This window comes from Coturnix japonica, chromosome 7 (assembly GCF_054131305.1).
Source record: "Coturnix japonica strain WE chromosome 7, WE-NBRP24, whole genome shotgun sequence".
In the NCBI taxonomy this organism is placed as follows: Eukaryota; Metazoa; Chordata; class Aves; order Galliformes; family Phasianidae; genus Coturnix; species Coturnix japonica.
In genome coordinates, this window is record NC_140669.1 from 18,476,534 (window position 1) to 18,501,771 (window position 25,238).

Below are 25,238 nucleotides of genomic sequence, written 5' to 3' on the forward strand. Positions count from 1 at the left end.
CACACATTGGTCAGACTGTAATATATGCAGTTGTTCTTCTAGTTTCTGTGTTGTCTTTTAGTTATTTGTCTACATAATACTCAGTAAAAACGACATGCTGTGTTCAGATGAATCAAGTCATGGCCAGCAGAGTAGGAGATACTGTGACACCTTTCCTCCTGGGATTTCAGTTTCCTAGTAATCATGTGGTACAAAACAAAAGCTGAGAGCAGAATGAAAAAGTATCACTTCCCCCTACAACTATACTTAAAAAATGTATATATATACATCAGAATGTCCTCTAGAGGGCAATCTTAGCATGTATTTCACCTAGAAATGCCTTACAGGCTTTTTTGTTTCGGTATATTTTGTTTGTTTTTGTTTTTTTTTAAATCTTAATTAAGGATCATTAATTAAAAACTAATAATTAAAAAAAAATACAACTTCCAAGTTAACTGATATCAATCCTCAGCTAATCAACCTTCAAAACAACTCATTGCATCACTGACCAAGTCTTAAAAGCAAAGCTGTTTACCAAAAACACACATCAGTAGATAAACAACTGCCGTACACTGAACTGCCAACTATTTTAAAGCCTACTGGTGCTCCCTTGTGGAATCAAATATTTGTCAGGTACAGGAGTTGAATAACTTCCTAACGTCACTCTAAACCTGTTCTTTGCTTCCAAAAGTCTCCACTGATTTAGAAATATATTAGCATGTTACATATTTGTTTTACAGTTTCTTTAGCCAATTTGTTAATCATCATAGACTCTCATCAGACTAACTATGATATCAGAAGTCACAGTGTTGTAACAGTTCATCTAGCTGTATTTTTTTAGTCGTTACCAAAAGATGTCCTCTTTCATTAGATTTTTAGAAGGGAGCCTTTCCTAAGCAAACATTTTGAGCAATTTCTTATTTAAAACAGATGTGTTGGTTTCAAATCTAGGAAGTATTAGAGCCATTACTAAGAGGCCAAGGCAAGTACATCATGATGAAAATGAGAAAGCTAAGTGCAAGAACTATGACTGTACTTAGGATCACCAAACTGAACTTAGTTAAGCTTGAGTATTTGCAGGATTTTCTGAAATAAAAAGTACTTGGTAAGGGGATGATATCAAAACATTCCTGAAGATCTGAATTAGCTCCTTGCTGGCATCAGGAGAAGACAAGCAACGAGAAGAGAACTGGTGGACATCCATTAACAACCACTCTGCATACCCCACAAGGCAGATCTGAAATGCAGGAGCCACTTGAACAAATCTCTCAAAAAGATGCGCTGCTTGTAAAACTGATGTGCACCCGTCACCCTTGCACGCCCTGCATCACACCACAACCAGAACTCTGAAATCAATATCAGATTTATTAATAAGTTACAATATTTAGAAGCCAGACACATAGCTTCTACTCTTTAGACATGTATATCTAGTCATTCCAAAACGTTTGATGTCATTGTCTTCAGCAGTTCTAATGGAAATAAAACTGTTTTTTTCCTTTGGGGCCACAGCCCAATACAAATGTCAATTACCTTGTTGCTGGAAACATTAAAATACGTCAGTTTGTGTAGCATACGTATACAGTTATGTTTCAGAGCACACTGCAGATATGCAATAAGAATGAAATCCTTTGCAGAGTTATAGCTACCATAAAATGACTGTTTCCTGAACAATAGTTTATACTGCTAAAATCATTTTCAGTTCTTAATACAAAGTAGACACATAAGTGGCTGCAATAAAATCTGTATTTAAAAAATAAAATAAAATTAAAGGATGCTTTTTTAAAAAGTCATTTGCTTGACTATTTCAGATGAGTAAATACTTTTTTAGTATTTGCATTCCTTTCCCTCATTATCTAACATTTTATATAGACAAATAAATGCCATTCTCTCAGCATTAGAACTGCTTTTCCTAGCAGTGTAATGGCCGTCAGATACTACAGTTTGTCTTTAACCTCTCCAAAATACTCTTGAAGTTTCTGCTGTCGGTGCACAGGAATTTGAATGACACTGGATTAACCACTTAACCTCATAGAGGGATACCTGAGGCCTATTTGAAAAGTCTGTTGTGTGCCCAATAATAACATTCTAATATCTCCAGCTTTTCTAAACCTTAACCTGGATACTCCATTAGGGTTGTTTATAGAATAGACTTGGAAGTCAATGCATGTTATTTAAAAGATTTCATGGTTTGATAAAATGTTGGGTCTTGACTTGCACAGGTGTCCTAGGCTTCCACAAGTTCTCTATCTGAGGCTGGCACTTCTGAATTATAATGGAGGCTTACTCCAGAAACTAAAAATCCACTCTTGACAAAGCTGTTACCACCACTAAAAGGTAAAATTTCAGAACCAGCTGTTCACATAAGAATACATCACATTGTTTCCTAATTTGAGCAGTAGGGATTATTTTTGTATGTTCCTGCAGTACCTTTGTAGAAAACCATTTTTATTCCACTCCTTTTTTCCTCAGCTTAAATTCTACTATGCTATAATCTCTTCACAAGAATTCCATTTTTAAAAATGGAGGATTTTATATTTAAAAGGGAAACAAATGCCTAGTGTGAGGTGTTAACAACCAGAAAAAGTTTCTGGTGTTATACAAGTGTATACAGTAGTAAAAACTGAGGTATGATGGAAGAAGTCCTATTTTTATGAAGTTAGCGGGAGCTTGACCTTAAGAAAGGATCAAAATTGAGTCATGCTGAAATACTATAAAACATACAGCAACCTGAAATATTTCCCTCACGTATGTTTGTTATGTTTTTTTTCCCATTGTGGCACCAGCCACTAAAGTTGCTGTTATAAGTGCATGTATAATATGCCAGTGACACATACTATTTTACTATTTGTTTTGCTGAAAATGGAAGAAATCCAGAGTATCTTCTTTTGATCTAGTTGCCTTCTGGTTTAAGAATGGCTTTCATTTGCTTCAGAATAGACAGAAGTAGAACCACATTTCCTAACTTTACAAGAGAAGGAAACATGACCCTCCAGGACACCTGAGAAAGAAACACTTCCAGTTTCAGCAGCAAATCCAAAAGAGATGGTCACGTTTACCCCTACCTGCCTGTCCTCTGTCTACATGCTCAGGTTATTGGCTCTCCGCTGTAGTTGCTCTCTTTTGAATAAAGCGGTAATATAAATGTTCATCCCGAAATTCAAATTCATTTGTAATATGCTGGATGACACCTCCTTTCATCAGTCTGTCTCCGTACATCACAGCTTCTCCACGGTCAGAGGCGAGGCCAACTTGGATGAGCCAGTTCACCAGGTCACAGCCCAAGAAGATGCCAGTAGAGATCTTTGCACCACACCTGTATGTCAAAGGAATGATTCACCCACATGTTCTGTAAATCTGGTATCACCACTGCATGATGGGGAAAGGCAAGGAAAAATAGCAGGAAACAAGGAAAGACATCATGATAGTTAAGAGCACGTTAGAGGAGAATTTGCAAGTTTTGCATATTAGGGACATGCCACTGTTCACTACCTTTTCATACAGACACTTCCATGAAAAGAAAAATTTACATTTGAAGTTACTTCAGGCCTCTGTAAATAAATATCAACAAACAGAAGCAGCAGTTTTCCTACTAGCACACACAGTGCAAGCATACTTAGTGAATACTTACTTCCTGTGTACTCTTTTTTTTTTCCCTCTTTTATTTTTTTATCTCAGTTAAAAGCAACAGTAACATATAGCAAGTTAATATCATAGAAGAGAAATAAAAATCTAACAAATTAAAATCCATGATCAGAAGGTCTCAGTTATAGGATGTTTAAATCAATGAGGATACGATCAAGTTACACAAACATAAATGCTTTATTTTAATCCGCGAGGAGGAAGAAAAGACATGAAGCTTTTTCTGCACAAACTTAACATGAAAATAATAAAGCAGTTAAAGTCAGATTTTGATGTATTCTCAGATGATACATAAATTAAATAAGTAAATAAATAAATAAAAATGCTAAAACTAAACCAAACAGCCCAAAATCCAGAAAGCCGTAATAGCAGCTGAAGTGCAAGAAACTAACAAAGAGCTTTAAAAACCTGTCCTTATTTTGAAATAGTTTATGATACTTCATTTCTGTGTGGCAAGTCTTTGCCCTGCCATAGTTCATAGTTTCAGCAAAACTTTGAGTTCACTGTATGAATTCAAAAGGTGTAAAGTCCTAAAGATTTTCTACTCACACACAGCAAGTGGTTCTGTTGCAATAGCTTTGCCTCCTGCAGTTGTTATTACATTATAACATTTTCTACCATAAATACCAACACCTTATCAATTAGAAGGTGAAAGTGAAGCATCACTGTAACATGCTGTTACAGGTATTGACACATACACTTCTTCAGAAAGATTTTATACCTAAACTCCTGCTAAATGCAAGAACTGGGATAGATTTTAATGAGGTGCTACCTAGCATCAAACCTAGATGAGATGACATGATAATTTGTACCTCAGTGTTTCAGTCCTAGATAAGACATATCATTACTGCAAAATTCTTAATCTTCACTTGAAGGCTTGAGTAAATACATCAGAACAGAAATCACCCACAGATTATATACTGCATTTCATTATTTCCAAAAAGTGAGCCATGAGCTTTGTTAAAAGGTTAAATGTGAAGGGGGAAAACCTTACCTTCTGCCTTTGACAATGCTTTTGACACAGTGATCTCTATGATAATGAACAAACTGTTGACAGGTCATCCTGATTTCCTCAGGTAGAGTGGAGTCTGCATGCCCTTCTGCTTCTCTGCCTCCCCAGAGAAATTCAAGCCTGGTGTGAAGGGGTGGGAACAACAATAAAAAAAAAATAATCAAATCAAGCAAAGGCACTTCTAAGGAAACTGGAAATAAGAATGGAACTTACAGGAATTTTTTCCATAGCTTTTTTCTGTTTTTCTTCAGATGTTTTTAATATAATCTTCTTAATATACTTGTAAGCCCTTTGAACAGTGAGAAGTTTTACTCTGGGCTCAGGCAGAAGGAAGGACAGAGAGTAGCTAGTAGCCAGCCCTAGCTGTTGGATTCACAATCCAGCCAGCTAGCTCTAATTTAAAGATGGCTTTGTACAACTTACTTCTCCAATGGTACAAATGAAGTCTCAATCCACACAATGAACTTGTATGAGCTAATTAATAGTGTACTTTAAAACAGTGCTGAAAGAATCTGGACCAGCACTGACAAACAAATTCTTTTCTTCAGCTGAAATGGTTTCTGAAGATCCACTATTATGCGCTTTACCATCGTTAGACAAGGATTTGTCTACAGGGAGTTTGTGAGATTTTTGTCAGCAGAAGTGCATCAGGGCAGCAGAAAAAACTCCTTTATAAATGAACTGCAATTAGCTCTCCATAGTTGGGAAAGAAAAGAAGTTTTAAATATAAAACAAATAGGGCACTGAATGCCATGGCACAGAACACTCAAAACTCTTTTAAAATTATTATTGTTAATAATTAAGCTTATACCTACAAACGTAAACATTCTACTTACCTTCGCTTGAATGGCAGAATGATTAAATGCTTATCCAAACCAAAAATACCAAAGGAAATGAAGCCCTAAAGGAAAAACACAGAGAAAATGGAAGATTAAGCAAAGATTTTTGGCTTCTGAAGAACAGAAATAAAGTGTCAACAACTAACTGCCAAAACCCAAATTAAGAGTATCTCTCTTTCCTAGACACTACTTGGAATTGATTTTTTTTTTTGCTTTGTTTTTTTTCTCTTAGTCCTTAAAGAGACAGATTAATATATAACAGCCTGTCAAAGAAATTCTCAAAGCAGCAATTCTGTAAGTAAGCTATCCAATGAACAAAATGTCAGTATATTCACATAGCCAGTTATTTAAATCTCTCTTTGTTAAATCAAGAAAACAACTGACTACAATTTACATGCTGTAATGTTCTCCTACTATTCTTCCATGCTGCTTTTATATCAAAGTCAGAGTATCATTACTTGATACCGCACTGCATCTTAGAGGCGCACTTGTCCACACTCCTAAGAAATACTGCTCTGGTAAGTACTAACACTGTTTTGCTTTCACCTTCATAGACCACAAATCTAATGCGTCAGTTTGCATTGAAATAAGCTATGTGCAGCTGTAACAACTGTACATCTAATTGTGTCAGTTGTTACTTAATAGTGAAGGAACTGAAACTGCAGAGGCAGTAACTTAAAGCCCTATAGGCAAAGTATCTATGTAGCTATCTTGTCCCTATGCAGTTATTCTGAAATTTTCTGCTAAAAATAAAGCTGAAATCCTACTCCGTTGCAATGGGCATTTGGCACTCAGCTGCCATTTATACCTCTTAAAGTGCTCAAAGCAATCACATTATGTATGACAAGACAACTATCTTTTGACAGAAAGATAAAGAAAAGAAAAAAATTGGGGGGGAAGAAAAAACTCAAAACAGCTTAAGGAACCGGTGTCTTCAGTATTATTAGAGGACTTCACCTTAAAGTACCTCTAACAGCATGAGCTGCAACATCTACCAACAAAGCTATTTTCAAAATAAACATCAGTAAGTACCTGACCAAAATTAAACACAGCACAAAAGAACTGCAATTCCACATACAGTCTTCCAGGTTCTTGGTTGAACAGCCACCACAAACAACTGGAAAGATTCTGTTTAAAAACACAAAACAAACAAGAAAAATAAAATACAACAAACCCAAGGTTAAAATCAGAAGTGCTTTCTTGCTCTTCGCCTGTCTTTATTCAACAAATAATTCACATAAAGACAGTAGGAGAGAATAAACACTTCAGAACATTATTTTAATTAGGCTTAATAGCTGGGAGTAAACAACTGAACTTGTTTGTTTTTAAAGAAAGTAATGGAAAGCATATCAGTGTAGAGGTCCTGCCCGTTCACATGTTTATACAAGGAGCTTGCTTTAAGCATTCTCAGGTTTTCAAGCTAACACAGACAATATTAGCCCAGACACACTTGCAGTACTTGTCTTGAGGCCTGTTGAGCTGACATCATTGCTTTCTACATATTTTCTACATAGTTAAGATTGCTTTAAGCTGAAGCATGTCACACTTGAGCTATCTCAGATACCTGATTAAAGAAAATAAAATGTCCAAAGTTAACCACTTTGTGTGAAAAGGATAATGAACTAATGTAATCGGTCTCATTTCATCGTATCTAATTATTCATTTGGATTCAATTGAATATAGAGGGTCAAATTTGGGACACTGCTGTAACATAGAAAATATATCAAATATTCTGTTCTAATATGTATTTTTACTACAGCTTTCAGAATACGCTTCCTTTTTAATTTAATAGGCAATACCAGTTTAGTTGTCTTGTCCCCAAATCAGCATGAAAAACAATGAAAACACATTCTTCCATTTCAAATAATGTCTATCTTATTTACTAAACCACCTCTACGAAGTCCAAATTCCAAACTAAAGCATGATCAGATGGAACAATTTTTGTACAGTCTCTTTCAGAAGTAGAATTCACTTCATATTTTTAACTGATATCTAGAGAAGGCAAATAGCTCTTGAGAAAAAATAGGACAAGGAGCGGTAGTGATGAATTAATTACCCAATGATGTGATTCCAATTTTTTTCTGTCCCTTTGGGGCTCTCCAGTGAAGCTTGCTCACTGACACTGTTGGCCTTAACTTGCCTTTTATTTTTCTGTGCCACACAATAAAATAATCTTATGATACACCTCCTACAATAGGAGAAAAAAATAAAGCCTCTGATTTACTTAATATATAGCTATAAAAAGTAGGAATTGGAAGATTTTTTTTTTTACTGGGCTGTCTACATAGCCTTCCTAAAAACGGTCCCACCTCAATGAGAGAAGCAACAGGGAGAAAAAAGTATTTACAGCAAAAAGGCCAACAACAAGAAGCAAGCACAGCAGCACATGTCTGGCCAGCTGTTTGTCTCCAGTCTGTAGAAGCTGTTCTTCCTGAGCCAGTACGCAGGTCTGAGCACTACATTGATTCACACACTGATCAGCTGAAAAACAAACAAGAAGTTTTCATTAGGCTAACTTACTGTCTCTAAACTGATAAGTAAATTTGCTAACTACAAGTTGAGTTAAATCTCTTTGTGTTTGTATTGAAGTCCTACACACAGTGTTAACTTTGACAACAACCAGTTCAGACATCTATCCTCAGATGGAACAGTTTGTGTGTTCCTAAAATGAAGAAACTTCTCAACAGAACTCTTCCTTCAAAGGTTTAATAGAAATTGTGATTATGAATTAGCTATAATGAAATATTAGCAATTTCCTCAAATCAGATTTTAAACCTAGAATTAATATATGGAATAAATATTCTAAGTATACTGCAGTTGCAATAATTGTACTCCATATATCAGTGCTGCCACATCAGAAAAGCAACCATGTTTATTTCTGTTCTGCTACCCTATTTCTATATAACAAATAATTGCCATAATTCTATTAATCAAAAGAACCAAATACACAGAGAATAGATGCTTTTCTTTTGCCCAGAGTTCTCAGCAATTCTGAGGATATTCCTCTAGATGGCAGTGAAAAACTTACAGTGAAGGACATAACTAAGACTTTATACCAAATACCTTTAGTATTTCAACAGGATAACAGAAGGATTAGTAATGGCTGCAGTCAGTTACACAAATGTATCCATTACAATTTGCTTTTAGGGGTTTATAGTTTTTGAACTGTTCACTCCATAGGCAGAAAAAAAAATCCCAGCTGATCATAAGATTCAAAATATCTTATCCCTTATGATAAGGAAATTTAATTGCCCCTTTCCTATCACTGGGAGACCTTGTTATGATATTTGTCTGAACTACTTCATAGAAAAAATAGTTGGCAATAAGTAGAAAGCTACATACTGTGAAAGGAGATAAAACAAGGTACGTTTCAGCATGAAATATTTAGTTTTGTTTGAAGTTATGCTGCAATTAGGTAAAGCATATGGATATGGACTTCCTTGTTAAAGATGGAAAAAACCAGGAAAAAAAAAAAGGCTGCCCTATGGATAGCTTTCACTGTTGAAAGTGATGTATGATGAGAATGGGCTGAGCATGCAGTTTTCCAACAGGTGCTGAACAGCCACTTTGATCCATTTCTCTATTTCAGTGAGTGGGGTTAAAGCCCCCCCCCAGACAGTTTTCTCCATGTTTCTCCCCAGGATCTGGATAATACAGCAGCATGGACATTTGATCTAGTCTGCAGTAAGTACTTGCTCTTCTAGACCTTAAGTTTCTTACTGAAAACTTGTGCATGACTACAATAGAAGCTTTAAAAACCATTTTGAGGTGGAAATAAGATTTGAATATTAGTATATAATAAATGTGCTTTAGTCCTAATTTGTCTCAGTTTTAGTGGTTTAACATTTAGCAATCACACTCCTTCCAAAAAAACAAATCTACCAAACATATGCAAAACTGTCACTCTAACATTTAAAGATTTCTAATGAACAACAAGAACAGAATGAAGGTATCAGAAGATAACAGAATGAAGAGGAAGGGGACTGAGGGAGTGTTGTGGTAGAGCTCAGCTGGTCATTGTTGTGAAACCATCATATCCTCCCACCGCAGGCAGAGGGATCTTTTAGACAAGGTTGCCCAAATCCAACCTGGACTTGAACACTGCCAGGTAACGGGGTATCCAAAGCTTCTCTGGGCAACCCATTCCAGTTTGTAATATTAATACAAGGATACACTGCTGTTTTACCTGTCTCAATTGGAGGAACCTTGTTTTCAACAGCATTTGGCACTGCTTTGCCCTCCTTAGCACAGGATATTTCCCCATTTGTTGTTTGACAAGAACAGCAATCTATTAAGCATAGTAGGATAGTTAGTTTCCTTCACAATATGTATATAGTATATATATATAGTATAGTATATATATAGTATAACACAATGTGCTATACTCCAGTATGCTCACAAATAATCTAAAAGGGGAAAAACAGAAAACTGTTCCAGTTTGCTGAGAGAGCATATGCATTATATTACAAATACATAGAAATATCTAACATAACACTACCACCACAGAAGCAACACGTGTGCTTTTAGCTAGAAGAAAAGCACAAGTGAAATGAGTAAGAAAGCCAAAGTCAAACAAGGAGTAGCAGTGTTGTAGGAATAACAATGTTGTAGGCCTTTAACTCATTCTCAGAGAGACAGCTTATTGGGTAAACAACCTATAACACCTACTGGACTGCATTTATCACATGCTTATGAAGACACTATCACTTACAAAAAATCCACATACGTGGTTGTATTTTATTTTATTTTTCACCTGTCTACTTCCCCAGTTTACCATAATAATAATCAAACCTTCCCTAGAAATATAAACCTAAGTCCTTGGACAGCTACATCTAGATTTTTCTTTTTTCACTAACTTCACATTTGAAGTTGTAAACAACAATCCCTCCCAGGTCAGAATTAAATTTGGAATGGTTTTGTTTGGTTTTGTAACCCAAGTTGTTTATTTGTTTTTACAAAGTTATTTTCTATACCTCTTACTGCAGACAGCTGTGCAGAGCAACCTGTAGAAGGCTGTGCAGGAGAAGGTGGTGCAGAAGACCCTGCAGAAGGTTGAGGCACAGTGGCTGCAACTCGATTCCCCTCATTCCCTTCCACTTGGCCATGAGGTGAATATGGGTTCAGTACCTCATAGTTTGACTCTTGTCTATTTCTGTTCATGCACATAAGTGAGATGCCTGTCATCAAAATGCTGATGAACAGGACCACTGCTGTGGTGATTATCTGTTAAGTAAAAAGAGAGAAAAAAAGTATATACCTAAATACAAACTAAAGGAAAATTGTTGCACATATCTTTCTTTCTCACATCTGCAGCTTCCTAAATACACTCAGAAATGTATCCACAGAGAAAGCTTTCTGCTCTTCCATCTCATGGCATTGAAGGTGAAGGAGCACTTAGTACATGAATATGTTTTATTTTTCATGAGTAAGACAGCTACTTTTATTTTATTTTACTCCCCTTACCTCCTTTTTTACCTCCTAACCCTAACTCTGCCGCCCTCCCCCTTTTTTTTCCCCATTTTCTTTTGTTTTCCCTCCTCACTTGTTTTTCATGGGGTCTCCTATTTCGTCATGTGATCCAAAAGTGTCCTCTTGTCATTATATTCTTTTCCCCCAGGGCCATTGTATTATATTGTGCTATCTTGCATTCCAATATCATAGTTAGTAAAATAAGTTTTCCTCCTCAGATTATTGCCGATGCTCCATTTGTTTCCTTGAGTCCAGCTCACATCTCCCTACCCCTTTTCTCTTTTCCCTTCCCATTTCTGGGGTCAGGGGGCCTGCCCACAGGCCTACTGCCCCCCTGTCACAGACATAGATTGATCTAGGTAACTCTGTGACAATTTTAGATGATTATCAAACTAGACTACAAATTAGTCACCAAGAAGAGAGCCTGCAATTCATTACTAGTTCTAAGACTTTTCATTTGGAAGCCTACTCCCCCTTTTTCTTAGTCCTATCTGTCTAAACTTGAAGGTCATTGCTCAAACAAGTCTTTCTAATGTTTCATTACAGAAATATTTTTATAGCAATCTGCAAGCATTGTATAATGATACTGCTAGAGTAGCCTGTACTTTGACTGGAAGCTACTTACATAAGAATCAAACAGAGAACACAATTTCTTAACGATATATTGGATATGGCAAAAGTCAGAAGAGACAAGGACAGAACATACTCATACCTGGTGTTTTCCATAGAAAAAGGCAGAGTCAATGCTAGTGCTGTTACGTTCACCAACTATTAACAAGATTCCCACCAGAAGCGTTGGGACACTGAAAATGCAAAATATGAACAAAGTAACATATTTAGCTAGCTCTCATGAATCCTACTGGTAAACCTCTGTGCTGACTTACCCCCATCCAGCTATGATTATAAACCCAATGGGAATCTTTACTGTTTCTCTCTTCCTCAACAGAAACAAAGAGAAAGATAAAAAACCTACAAAGAACAAAAGAAATGCCTTGTTTATTATTAGAGAACTGAAAATTACAGACTCTAGACACACTAGTGTGTAACCTGCTTAGTAACCAAAGTGTTCATCTCAGACCTCAAATATCCTAAAATATTCTTTTTTTTTTTTTTTTTTTTTTTTTTTAGTTATATTCTGAGAAAGTAAAAGAGAAACACCTACTTAAAAAATAAATCATATGAATAATGAAGTTTGAAGAACTACAGAACTATACATAGGGATATCTTCTGCAAATGTCTATTCCATTCCCAAGCCCAGTAATACTTCCCTTGCTAAAGCAAAGCTAGTATTTACATGAGGCTATACTAATCATACACTATCTTCTATCTCAACCAAACAAACACAGCCTACTGCACAAAAACATCACACAAAATAAACCTTTCCGCTTCTGGACTCAGGAATGGTATAAGAAGTCTGTTTTAATCACACCTGAATAGTTCACCAAGTTCCTTCATATATCTTTCAAATCCACCTACTACAACTAATCTCTTCATTAATCATCCACACCTGCAGAACACATACACTGCTTTTTGGAAATTACAACTGCCACAGGGAAGAAATAATAAAGCTCCTTGGGTATCTCCATTCTGTTTTTCCTGTTTTTTGAGGCATAAGGTTTTAAGATCTCCTTAATGCTGAATAAATTAAAGTCTTACATTCCGCATTCATTAAAAACAGGCAGTAAGTTTTTGAGTAGCTGAAGGGCAACCCATCCCCATTTACTCTATTTGTAATTGCTTCTGCTTTTTTTTTTTTTTTTTTTTTTTTAAGCCAGCAAGGCTTGTACTGTAACTGGCAAGGATAAACCAGACATGTCTGTATATGAGCTTTGAATAGCAGAAGCGGCACCTGACATTTAGCCCCGCACTGCTAGGACTTCAGCTTGGCACAGCCTTTAAGTGTCTGTTTGTGGAATTATATACAAGTGAATGGAACAATTACCCTGAAGAATACAATCAAGTTATATTAGTACATCAACCTTTTATACCATACTTAGTTCTGCCTAGAAAAATCATACCTGTCCACAGGTAGGTGCTATAAAGTGAACTGTAGAGAAATATAAATACTAGGATCTGCACAGTTACATCTTTCTGTTTAACAGTGAAATTCCATATCACCATTCCAATGCAAGCAATAAGCTGAAAAGAAAGGGAAGATGACATTATTTAAATTTGGAAAGCAGGATGACAAAAACACAAAAAAACCCTCAAGCCTGAACATGGTGTAACATAGATACAATCAGTTTCTAAACACCACTGCAATGCACTTTTATGAATTAGATAGTTAGCACAGCAATAAACTCAATGTTATGGTTACATCACTGACTAGGGCATTCTCCCTCCACTTTTTTTGTTTTGGTTTTGACAGCAGTTAAAAAGCTCAGATAAACATGAAGCGAGAATAGTCAGGGAAGAAAGTATATATAATTATTGCAAAACATACAAATATTAAGCCAAGATGTGAAGCTTTTGTTAGGTACAACCCATTCATCTGAAATGATCTGAACATGAACCTTAGAGCTGAGGTCAACAGATCAACCAGGAATTATACAAGTTTTGATCATCATGTGAGAGTTTTAGAGCTAAAGTAATCTGAAAAAATAGGCTGAAATACTAAGGAAATACTAATAGAAAGGCTCAAAAAATTTTCTTAAGGAGAACTTTATGTTGTTATAGACAAGAACCACTTGCAACTCTCATGTTTGATTTTCTTCTCTGAAATGTGACTGCAATCAGATCTCAGAGTTCATTTTATTATTAAAAAACAGACAAAAACAACACTTCAGAAAGCATCTACTGCACAGGTGTATTATGCTCACTAATTCTAATAGATGTGCAGTTGTCTTCAAGGGAAGAAGCAGCATGGACTCTATAGTTTTCTCTCAGCTTAAATAACAATTACAGTTAATCCAAGTCAGAGGTATTTGGCTTTGCTGTCCCCTAGCCACCAGCCATGCATTCCCACGCCCCTTCCCTGCATCAGCACTGGCACCTGTATGATCCCTCAGTGAGTCACTTCAGGTAGCTAAACCAGCTAGTTTCCTAATTCACTTCCTGAATCAGGTCGCCAAGAGTCAGACGCACGCTGCTGCCTATCATGGCATTGCTGACTTTGGATTGGCATAAACTGAACTGGAAGTGCACTCAGCACTGCTATTTGGCAGTAGTTTATAACACTAAAAATATATTGCAGAAGCCATTTGCTGTTCTGTTTGCAATGCTGCTCTATGAGAGCTGTATGATCAAAACAAACTGTCACCTTGCCATTTTCTTCAAGGCTATACCTCCTAAGTCACAGAAACTGTTCAGAAAAGTCACACATTAGATTAATCTGCTCACTTTATGTGGCTACAAAGATATGCTGTAGAAACCAAACTGCAAAAGTGTTAAAGGCACACACACAAAAGAAAGAAAGAAAATATTTTCTTATTACTGACCTGAGCAACAAGTAGATTTGTTGTAATCATATGAGGAAGCTGTTTGTATTTCTTACTCAGAAGAACAATAATAAGAGACCAAATCTGTAAAAGACAAGATAAAACTGAATGTGAGACCAACACACACATAAAAAACATTGACGATAGTAACAAAAGAGCAGGATGAATACTCTGGCAAACTCTGGTGCAATTAAATACAGTACAAATCTTCTTGAGAAGTTACTTCACAACATGATTACCACAGTCAGCTTGACACCATCTGCTGCCAATATGTATGCCTTAGAAAAAGCAATGCGTTGTTGGGTTCTCACTGTGGTGAAATATTTCCAGGGAGCACCAAGGCTTTGTCTACCACATGCAGAAGCCCGGTTTTCAGATTTTTGTTTTTTTAAACCCAGCTCTTCCCTCCTCATCCTTCTGCAACAGGATCCAATGATGAAATGTCCATCTCATCTTAAATCATGACTCAATTTGCTGCTTACGTACTAAAGCTTCCCTGATGTTACAGTGTGCAATGGTAATTCACTTTGCCAACACATACCAGAGAAACAAGGCTGACAATACTTATGTCAAAGCTAACATTCTGGAGTGCAGATGCCAGTGGATTGGGATCCATAGATGGAATGGTCAAAAGCCATGCAGAAACATACATGATAGGTGCAGACACAAAAGTGCTTATCACCATGCCTGAGGTAATCTGCAAAGAGTCAAACAGAACATGAACAGAGTTAAGCAAATCTCAAGTAAAATAGTAGTCTTAATAATCAGTTAAAGCACAGGTTCTTCTATAAGCTCCTAGCATGAAGCTAATTCATCTCACTTTGTCAATGAAATCAGTGACAACATTCTTGCTCTATTTCTGACTAAAACAATAGACCAAAAATAAGACCTCTGAAAAAAAGAAAACAAAGATGCAAATTACTTTTCATTTAATATTATCCTAGTTCTTCCTACTGTTGTCATGAATAAGAGAATGTCATGAATAAGGACTTATTTTAAAGTGTGCATTATCAAGAAACTTAAGACTGCAGGAAACGGTGTTTTGGTTAATTATTAACTTGCAATACAGCTCAGACTTGAAATCTACGGAGTCTGTTCTTCAGAAAAGTATTTATTAAATACTCTACCATAAGAATTTGTGTAATACAAGTAGTTAACCAACAAATTCAAGCCCAAGGTTAGCAAAAGTTTGGAAAACTCGACTACATACAATTCCTACTTCCATATTAAATTGAGTTGCAAATATTGCAACACCAGGTGCTGCTGGGAAAACTCCATAAAGAAATGCATAGTTCGATAAACTGGTGTGGTTGACGGTGCTGCTGCTCTTGTCCAGGAGCTCCACCATTTCTCTACAAAGAAATGGCATCATAAGTCTGAAAAGAGAAGGGGAAAGAAGTCATTCGTTTAAGTCAGAGCAATAGACTCTTCTTTACTCAGAAAAGAAATCATGACATATATAACCTGCTTCAATTTTTCTTGTCACACGTCAAACAAAAAATACATAAGTGTTAGAAATTCCACTGATCCCCGAATTATCAACACATTTTGCTACATATTTGTGCAGAAACATTCTTTCAATAACTTCATATTTAGAAAGGTAAAATATAAAAGCAAAACTTAATTTCCAGCTGTAGAGAAACAGCAGCCATACAGAAGTCAGCAACCTTGAAAGTCAGATCAACTTATGTGAACTGTCTGACATAGAATGAGGGTGTAAGCCCAAGTATCTCATGTTAAAAGTTTTATCCTACAGAAAAAAACTTCTATTCATGCTCCTCTGTCTGCCCTTACCAATATCCCAGATGTCACATGGAATTAGTACCTAAGCCTTGCACAGGCTTCCATAAGCCACAAATTCATTTTTCTCACACTCTTGAATAATTGAGATAGTTTACAGTGTATGTCTTGTAGTAAGTTTCCTACTTAGCTGTATTGATGATACTAAAGCGTGTCTCCAAATCTTACAGTCTTAACGCAATGACAGACTATTGCTATTATGCTAATTGTAGAACAGCAGCAATTAAAACATTTAGATGAAATACTGGAGAGAAAACTCGCATGACCAATATACTCAGAGCTTAAAACATCCGGCAGCAATTTACAAAGCAAAATTATGAAGTACGTAAATGGAACTTACAGTTTAGCTGTGATGAGAAGGATCAGTGCAACAAACATACCCTTTGTCAGCTTTTTTGTTTGTCCCACCATAGTTAGTCCAAGGTAAAAAAGTGCAGAGCCAGAAAATGAACTGCCCAGTCCATCAAGGAAATTTTCAAGGTAATCAGGAATTTTCTGGCCAAGAACAAAATTTGAGGCAATTCCTATGAAGACCATGAATACAATTGGGTTCTGCAGAACTCGAAGGAGTGCCAGGCCCACTATTTTGATCTTGCTCTGGGACACCGTGCGATTGTCTCTCCACTTCTGGATTTCACAGAAGATAAACCCCAGGGGGTTTAGCATCATAAGAGATATTGGAGCCACTAGGTAAATGTACTGGAGATACTCCGGGTAAGTGGTTTGGTATAGAGCTTCAACTAGAAGGCAGGAAATGAAGAGTGATGAGTGATAGTATTTCAGTACAAAAGTTCATTAATGCTGAAATCGATTGTTACTGCCTTGAAACTAGAGAAAAATTGTTTCACTATCCTTCAAAAGTAACAGAATTTACGATCGATATAAAGGGACATCACCATTAGGCCACAGATGTGTACTGAACACATGAACTTACCCAACATTATTTAATGACTCTACAAATACTCAACATTTACGTTAAAAAACACAACAAAAATAACTCCACATGTTCTTTGATTCACCCCAAATGCTGAATGACACTTTTTTTGCTGCACTGCCTTTTTGGACCAGTCTTTTCTGTAAACAATGTTCTTCCAAGTATTTGTCACTATTCTTAAGTTTCACAAAGCAGTAACTGGGTGAAAGCAAAGAGACTCCGGGCAGTTGTGGTACTTAACACAGAAGTGAAAGGAAACAAACAAGGCACAGTGCCACTGTTGTGTTAGGTGTGCCAGCAAAGCTCCTAATGAACCGGATGTGAATTTGGATAGATTGCACATAGAACAGGCATGAATCATGTGTTATAAATCAAGGAATATTTAAAGAAAATGTAATCTGACAAGAAAGCAATTCAAAGTTGAAAGAACACTTTAAGTAGAGGGAGGCAATGGAAATATGTTCAGAGTGGCTCAGAGAAACTCTGGCTGGCATTTTAATCCAGTGCCAAGAAACAAAGAGGTAATCCTTATAGCCTCGTTTGGGACATACTTCACATTTCCCACAAGAGGAATAAGTCTCACGAGACATAACTGAGGGAAAATATATTTTCATCTAGGGAGGAAAAAGGTCCAGCAAGATTAAAAAGAATAAAGGTTCAAGATTCTCTACAGCATGCTGTCTGAAAACTGGGTGAACAAAACTGTTAGCTTTTCATGTTCCCTAAAATGCAGAGCTATTTATTGTCACTTTCAATGTGGAATGTTTGAGCTTTTCTTCTGTATCTTTATTTTCCACTCTGTAATCAAGAGAACTTAAGTAGCACAGATCACCGCTCTTCAGGAAGGAGTAAACAAATGCTACTTAACCCAGCCATCCTCCCCACACACCACACACTCAAGGTGTATTTGGAAACTCCTGCCACTTGCAGCATGCTTTCGGCACCAGCTACAAAGGTCAGAATGGGAAGAGGTAGCACTGGCACGCAGAATCTTCCCAAGGCAGGTAAAAAGCACTGCAAGTCAGACAGCAGCAGGTGGGAGAAGCCTGCGACAACTCCAGAGCACTTCTCAAGAATCATAGTACATATGGATAAAAAGCATACAGATATGCCCTGAAGAAAACCTATAATAGGGAAAATAACATCTTGCTTACCAGAAGGGAAGAAAGTAAGCCTTGCAAATTTGGATAAAAATCAAGTTTAATAACTGATGTAGCTTAGAATTCCAAATGCAGGCTTACAAGAATGAAAGTACACAGTTCTACAAGCTATACTCTGAATGCCTCTTTGTATTCCACCTCTTCCCTTTTTTTCCCCCCCATATTTAAGTCCACTGAACTGCTGCTTACTCACAATTACTGAAAAATATATCACAGCTGCATAAAATTCTTATTTGAGATAAACAGATCACCACAAATCACACAGTAATATTTCTTTTAAAAAGACTGAATTCTTTCAAGATCATAACCCAAGAAACATCCACTGGTTGTGAGAAAACAAAGACTGAGGGACAGAACTTGATTGGCCACATAAAATAACTAACACAAAAACTTGCTCTAAAGAGACTGAGGCACACTCCACAACCAGTAGACATCAACATGAACTGGAAAATAAAAGCAAAAACATCTACAGCACTAAAAATAGTTTTGAAAAGGAAAGCGTAAGGAACTACTTACCTATTGGGTATCCCAGTGCGAAGTCATTGCTTTGTGTAGCAAAAATAGGGAACAAGCCCGCTTTGCTAAATCGATTCTCAGGACTGGCTACCAACAATGTTAGAACGCAGACTAAGAAAAATACAGCAGCCTTGGCAACTAAGATACTGTACAGGAAGGACCAGTTTACATCAGAGAAGTTAAGTACCACCATGTTTTTGAACAGTAAAGCTGGGAGTGCAAAACGGGAGACAAAATTTCCTAGTCCTTTAGCCTGAGTTGATGTGATAATGTTGGCTCTTCCGGCTATATAGCCACAAAGAATTATTCCAAAGCATTCTAACAGGGCTGGAAAAAGCCTGCTTATTGACATAGAAGGAGGACCACCAGTGGCATTGAGTCCGGCTTGTTCCCACAAAGAAATAGACATATTAGCTGATGGTGAGAGATTCTTTGCACTGAAATCTGAATAGCTATCCATTTTCTTTGACCACCTCTGGCAAAAATAGGGTATTCAATGATCTCATCTGCAAAACAAAAGAAGATATTTATTAATTTCTGAAACCGTGTTGGTGAAAGATCTCTAGCTTGCTGACAGAAGAGTTTACACTTAGAAATGTAACAATGAGACTAACGAGTGGATGTAGAGAAATGAAAGTGAGAAATAAAGCAGAGAAATCATTCTGTCCTCACATATTCACACAACCCGAGACAAATGACAGAGGCTAAAAGTCTCTCAAGAACTCAGCTTGAAATTTAAGGGTAATACTGAAATATTAAAACTGAACATAGTTTGGGAATTCAAAAAGGAAAACATCTGTTGGAAGGACTTTTTCTGTCCTTCTTTTAGGAGCTAAACAACATTTAGCTTAAATCACAGCCTTTCAGCCCTCTCCAGTCAGAAAACAGCAATGGCCAAGTTCTCAGTGTATATTCCTTATCTTGCCAGACCAAAATTAGAACACTAGTCAAATCTCAATCAGGACAGCACACAACTCTTCATGTGTTCATTAGCTTACTTATAACTTGTAACCTTACTTACTTCTTCAACTCAGTTCCCAAATACAGTATCACATTGTTTTTGCTTCCAATTACCAAATTATTAATTTTCCTTTCTAATTCCCCGTGCCTGCCCTATGACGTCTTATGTCCTCTGTGAATCATGTCTTTCTTGGTTCTTTTTCCTTTGCAATAAGAATACACATTACACTTCCAGAATTTAAACCCTATGCCGATTTCCCTTTACCTACCGCTATTTCATCTTTGCTTCCATACACACAGCTCCAAGCATGGTCAGGAATCCTCTTTTGCCTCCCTCTTTAGATCTCATTTAATCCAGGTTCTCCCCTTTAAACAGTTCTTACCAAAAGCTTAAGCACCCAAAATCTTAAACTTTCAGAACTGCTGCTCGAAGTTCTTCCTTTGTGACCATCATCCATTCTAATCAACCTCTTCTTGATCTTGCCCTTCCCATACCTTTTGCAATTAGAGCTCCTCCTAATTCTCCTCCTATCTCCACTCGTTCTTATAGCATTTCCATGGGAGGATCCCTCAAAGCCCTGTGGTGCTGATAGGACTCCTTCCTCATTCCTCTTTTGTTCACTACATCCTCTGCCTCTGTACTTTCATAAGCACTTATTCAGCTTTAAACAGATGACTCAAAGAGCTCTTGCTCCAATCCAGACCTATTATTGCAGTCTGTCTCCAAGACTTCTGTGAATACTCTGCTATAACTCTAAGTCCAATGAGCCCAAAACAGATTTCCTACTCTCCCAAGAAGAATTATCTAGTAGAGAACAATGAAAAGATAGCACAGCCCTACCTCAAATTCCTCCAGCTTGCAGCACTGCACAATAGTAAGACTCGCTACAACACAATGTGTTCAACATGCTCCCTACAGGAGCCATAGCCTCACACAGCTATCAAGTATCTAATTATGGTTAGAACTTCTTCCCCTCTCTCCCTTCTGAGAAGCGGTTTAAGCCACACAGTCTGTTTCCTCGCAGAACCAGGCCTTCACAAGCAAGTCTACCAATACACAAGCAAATACTTTTGAATGAAAATTGTGCTAGAATTATTTAAATACCTTTCTTCCCTCCCTATTTGAATTACTTATGGAGTCGCTCCCGTTTCATAACCCACGACTCAGTCAAATGAGCATGTAGCAGGCTGACTCTAGTTGTACCCGTCAGCAGCACGTGCTTGATCCCTATCTCCAACACTAACACTGATAAACATCTTTTATAGAGTGCAACAAACATTCCCGTACATCCCTCCAGGCTATCCTCACCTTGAAATTCATTCCAAGGGCCTCTGTAAAAGTCAGCCAGACACAATTTTTGGTGAACCACATGAGTTTCAAAGAGAGAAATAGCACACTGTGGCAAAGCTGCTACTGGTGCTCCTCGGAGAGCTAAGGTGTGAATCACCCCTTCAGCTCCAGAGCTGTTCACAGCCCAAAACACTCACATGTACCACAGATTATCTATCACAGAGCGATGGATATTTTCCAGGCTCTCTCACGGGGGGCTGCATATCACAGTGAATTTTTCCCTCGGTCCCATCTGCAATGAGATGCATGCATTACATAACTGCAGTGGGATTACCTAACCAATCACAGATTTGGCATACAGCCTTATCACACCTAGGGCCAAATTCAGGCTGACCTCTCACATAAGCAGAAGTGCCTTCATTTCACAGCTTTTAATGCAATCAACAATGCTGAGCATATGCAAAAATAAACTCTTGTATAGTCTATGCAGAATTCTGTTCTCACAGTATGCGTAAGAAATTAACTAGTCAAAAAACACTAAAATGATTACATACATCTGAAAACCAAGAGCCTGACTTTGACTGCATATAATATATCACTTCCTATTCAATGACTGAAGATTAAGATTTAGGTCCTTGAAAGCTCAGTCAGCTGCATTGCTGGGAACTGCAGACCAATAAGCATGGAGCTTTTAAGAACAGTGCTGCCTCATCAGCTATTAGCTGTGCCAGGAGGAGCTGCCTGCAGCCCACCAGCAGCCTGCATTCATAAGGAGAGACAGTCCTGGCATCACCAGCGGAAATCTGGCACAAGGATTGACAACAGACAGAGATCAAGGAACTAGTGCAGCTTACAAGTCCCTCGAAATAACCTGGAGCACTGATGTTTGCCCATGTCTCCTGTAGGTTGTCAATATTTGTAATGCGTTAAAATTCACCAGACCAGAAACTCAGTTCTGCAGTAGCTGTGAGTTGAGCAACATCATCTAGCTACTCTTGGAATACCAAAGCAGAGAAACTCCTTTTCCAGCAAGAAAATCCCCTTTAAAAATAATAATAATTAAATATATATAGATATAGATATATATTATTAATCATTATTTTTAAATTAAAGACCATGTAAGACACTGTAGGAGACACCTCAGTGTACATCATCTGGCAGGGTCTCACTTAGCACACCCTTTCAGGATAACCTTGGTGATGCTGGTCTGCACAGACTGCTCACAAATTACATCCCTCACTGTGATCTTACTACCTGAGTGTGATGAAGGAACAACCCAAGGGTGACAACTTATTCAGGAGGCTGAAAGTCAGAGAGTGGGGCAGGAAAAATGACCATTCATCCCCCTCTTCACTGGGATAAGTGCTTTTTAATAACATCTTTTACCGTAAGGCAAAGAGGAAGCAACTTTAGAGAGTTACAATGATAAAATGGAGTGGAAAGGAGCGGTTACCAGAGTTTCTATTTTTGCAAGTTAACCACAAGTTGATTTTCACTTCATCGAGCCAAGAAAGCAGACAGAGAATAACCCCAACTGCAACTAATCCAAGAAATGGCCTTCCACTGCCACACAACCCGATCGCTGCCACAGGAGGTCTGTGGCTGCAAGCATCTCTGTGCACCTGAGCGAGGCCACGCTCCTTTCCCAGTGCTCTCCTCTGCTGTGGTTACACGGCAGTGCTGGGACACGAGAAACCCTGGGGAACCGTGGCTGCCAAGGGGCGCACATTGCCTATCACTGCCCCGGGCTCTGTCTAGGCAGCTAGTCAGGCTCATCAGAATGAAGCAACAGATAGATGCCTGAAGCACAAAATACCACGCCGTCCCAAAATGTTCAATCGGGCTCAACTTAGGGCTTGTTCGCAGACACACGTTTGTGAAGCAAAGAGCAAAACATTTCTCCGAACGCAGACTACACGTTGCTAAAGAAGCACCTCGCTGTCACACTGCCCGGCACAGGCGCAGCATCCCCGTCCTGCAGCGAAAAGCCGCAGCGACCGAACGTCCCCGCCGCCCTCCTTCCCTCAGCCACCGCAGGAACCAGCGCTGAGAAACGCGAGACGCAACAAAGTAGCAGCACTACCCCGTGTGACAGCTGTCCCGAGCAAAACAAACAAACAGTGAAGCTGGAGATGGGATCGGCTCGGGCCGCTTACCTATTGGCGCGTGGTAGGCACCAGCGTGTTGACAGAGGGCCGAGCTGAGAACCTCTCCGAGGCGCGGTACAGAGGCCCGAGAGGGGAGGGGAGAGCAGCTCTGACCCGGCCCGGCCCAGCCCGGTCCGCCCCACCCCAAGGCCCCGGGCCCCCGCCCGCCGCAGGGGAGGCCCGGCCCGGCCGCCTTGCGAGGCAGTGACACGGCGGATGGGAGGGATCGGCCCCACCGCCGCAAAATGGCGGCGGCCGGGGAGAAGCCCTCTGCGGCGGCAGGAGGCGAACGGAGCTCTCCCCGATAGCACCTCTCCCCTTCCGGGCCGGGCCTAACGCGCTCCCGCCGCCTACAGCTTCGCTCCGCACAGCTTCTCCCCGCCGCAGGCCTCCTGCTCCCAGGGCCGCAGGGGTGATGGCTTCTGCGGCCCTGAGCAGCTGACCGGCTTTATCTGCCCTCGCAGGGCCGTCACCCCGGGCTTGGCCTTGCCGGATAGCGGGGCCGGCTCCCCGCCCGGGGATGCAGTGGGGGCTGCCGTCTCCCGATACCTCGCACCGCCTGGTGCCGGGCCTCAGTGCTGCGCACCGGGGGAGGCGGAGGGTCGTACCTCTGCGGGCACCTGTAGCTGTTGGGTTCTTTTTCTTTTCGTTTCTAGGTACATTGTAACAAGGCACAACCCATTTTTGATGTGGTTGAGGAGACAGCACTTGGAGCTGCCCATTTTCTAGGAATTCAGCCAGAAGCTGCTATCACTAAGAAGGCAAATGCACACTTCTGCATCTCACTTACCTTCTTCCATTGTTCATGTGGCCCAAACCACCTTGTCTTGTTACATGTAGCAGATGGCTGGCAACAGGTGTCCAAACAGGAAGAAGTCAACTCGTCCTGCAGCTGCAATGCCCACGGACAGCAGAGTGGATAGTTTCAGCAGCACACTGGAAACTTTGAGCAAAAAAGAACAGCTCTTATTCCCCTTTGAAGTAACATTCAGAGGAGACAAAACAAAGGGGAAGGGGCAACTACCTTAACCCAAAAGTACTGGCAACTGATACAAGTGATGTGTTGGAATGCTTAATAAATTTACCCACAATGGGTTAAATTTACAAGATCTGCTGTAAAAATACTTACAGGAAACTTACCAGAAACAAATCGGTATATATAAGCAATATCAGATATCAAAATCTTTCAGATTTTTTGGCTTTCTGCCTATCACTCTTCCCTGTAGAAACAACATGCCTTGGAGGGACAAACTCTGGGAAGAAGGCAGACAGGCTTGCCAGGCTGTTGTAGAATCCTGATAAGAAATTACACTTTCCATTCTCCTCCTTTTAAAAGATCATTAAGAATTCAGCATTTAATATTTAAAATGTGATCACACTTCAGTACTTTTTGTTTGGCTGAATAGGCTGCTCACTGATTGCAGATAATATCCATCAGCAAACAAGAACGATTCTTCTCCAGAGCACGAACAGTTACAGGAAGCTGGGCTGTTTCCATCTCAGTAGTCACATACACACTGCAGACCAAAGTTCATTTCACCTGAGTCTGGCAGCATTCTCTGGGAACACTGAGGATACAACTGTATTGTAATACCCAGGGTAAATGATGAGATAAAAAACAAACAAACAAAAAACACCTGCAGAACAGCAGAGGACAGTACCTTGTTTGTCCAACATCCTCTCCCCACTCCTGTAATGCCTAATCAAAGCCTGCTAAACTTTGTGTTTGAGCCATCTAGTCCAACCATCCACTTACCACCAATATCGCCCACTAAACAGTGTCCCTAAGCACTACATCTATCCTTTCCTTAAGTACCTCTAGGGACAGTGACTCCATCACAGCCCCTGGGCTGCCCCCTGAATCTCCCTGGTGCAACTTAAGGCCATTCCCTCTCATCCTATCTCTGTTAGCTGGGAGAAGCACCTGATCTCCACCTCACCACAGTCTTCTTTCAGGTCATTGTAGAGAGCAACTAGGTTTCCCCTGAGCTTACTCTTCTCCAAACTGAATGATTCCAGTTCCCTCAGCCTCTCTCTCTTCTAGTTGAGGTATTT

At 39.0% G+C, this 25,238-nt stretch overlaps 1 protein-coding gene across 5 annotated transcripts; it reads right to left on the minus strand.

Moving 5' to 3' along the window:
* Window positions 1-1,324: 1,324 nt before the first annotated feature.
* Window positions 1,325-24,087, minus strand: GPR155 (G protein-coupled receptor 155). 5 transcript variants are annotated; one of them, XR_014947982.1, is made up of 17 exons: window positions 23,193-23,375; window positions 18,786-19,291; window positions 16,516-16,915; window positions 15,586-15,751; window positions 14,917-15,072; window positions 14,376-14,459; window positions 12,957-13,077; window positions 11,823-11,907; window positions 11,651-11,741; window positions 10,443-10,692; window positions 9,656-9,757; window positions 7,817-7,950; window positions 7,526-7,657; window positions 6,502-6,597; window positions 5,467-5,531; window positions 4,613-4,750; window positions 1,325-3,292 (listed from the first exon to the last, which is right to left on the minus strand). XR_014947982.1 is itself a non-coding variant. In XM_015868418.3 (16 exons), exons 2-16 carry the CDS (start codon window positions 19,243-19,245, stop codon window positions 3,070-3,072), a joined length of 2,571 nt encoding a protein of 856 aa, XP_015723904.2. In that variant the 5' UTR covers window positions 19,246-19,291; window positions 23,974-24,087; the 3' UTR covers window positions 1,325-3,069. The 5 variants fall into 5 exon arrangements, 4 of the variants coding, with proteins under 4 accessions (XP_015723904.2, XP_015723902.2, XP_015723905.2 ...); XM_015868418.3 differs by lacking the exons at window positions 7,526-7,657; window positions 23,193-23,375 and adding an exon at window positions 23,974-24,087; XM_015868416.3 differs by lacking the exon at window positions 7,526-7,657.
* Between the last annotated feature and the right edge of the window lie 1,151 nt (window positions 24,088-25,238).

Coding starts and splice junctions, on each gene's coding strand:
- GPR155 (XM_015868418.3), bottom strand. CDS start 19,245: ATGGATAGCTATTCAGATTTCAGTGCAAAGAATCTCTCACCATCAGCT. Junction 14,460..14,916: donor TTGTCAGCCTTGTTTCTCTG/GTATGTGTTGGC, acceptor TGTCTTTTACAG/ATTTGGTCTCTTATTATTGT. Junction 5,532..6,501: donor CTGTGTTTAATTTTGGTCAG/GTACTTACTGAT, acceptor TTTTTCCTTTAG/GGCTTCATTTCCTTTGGTAT.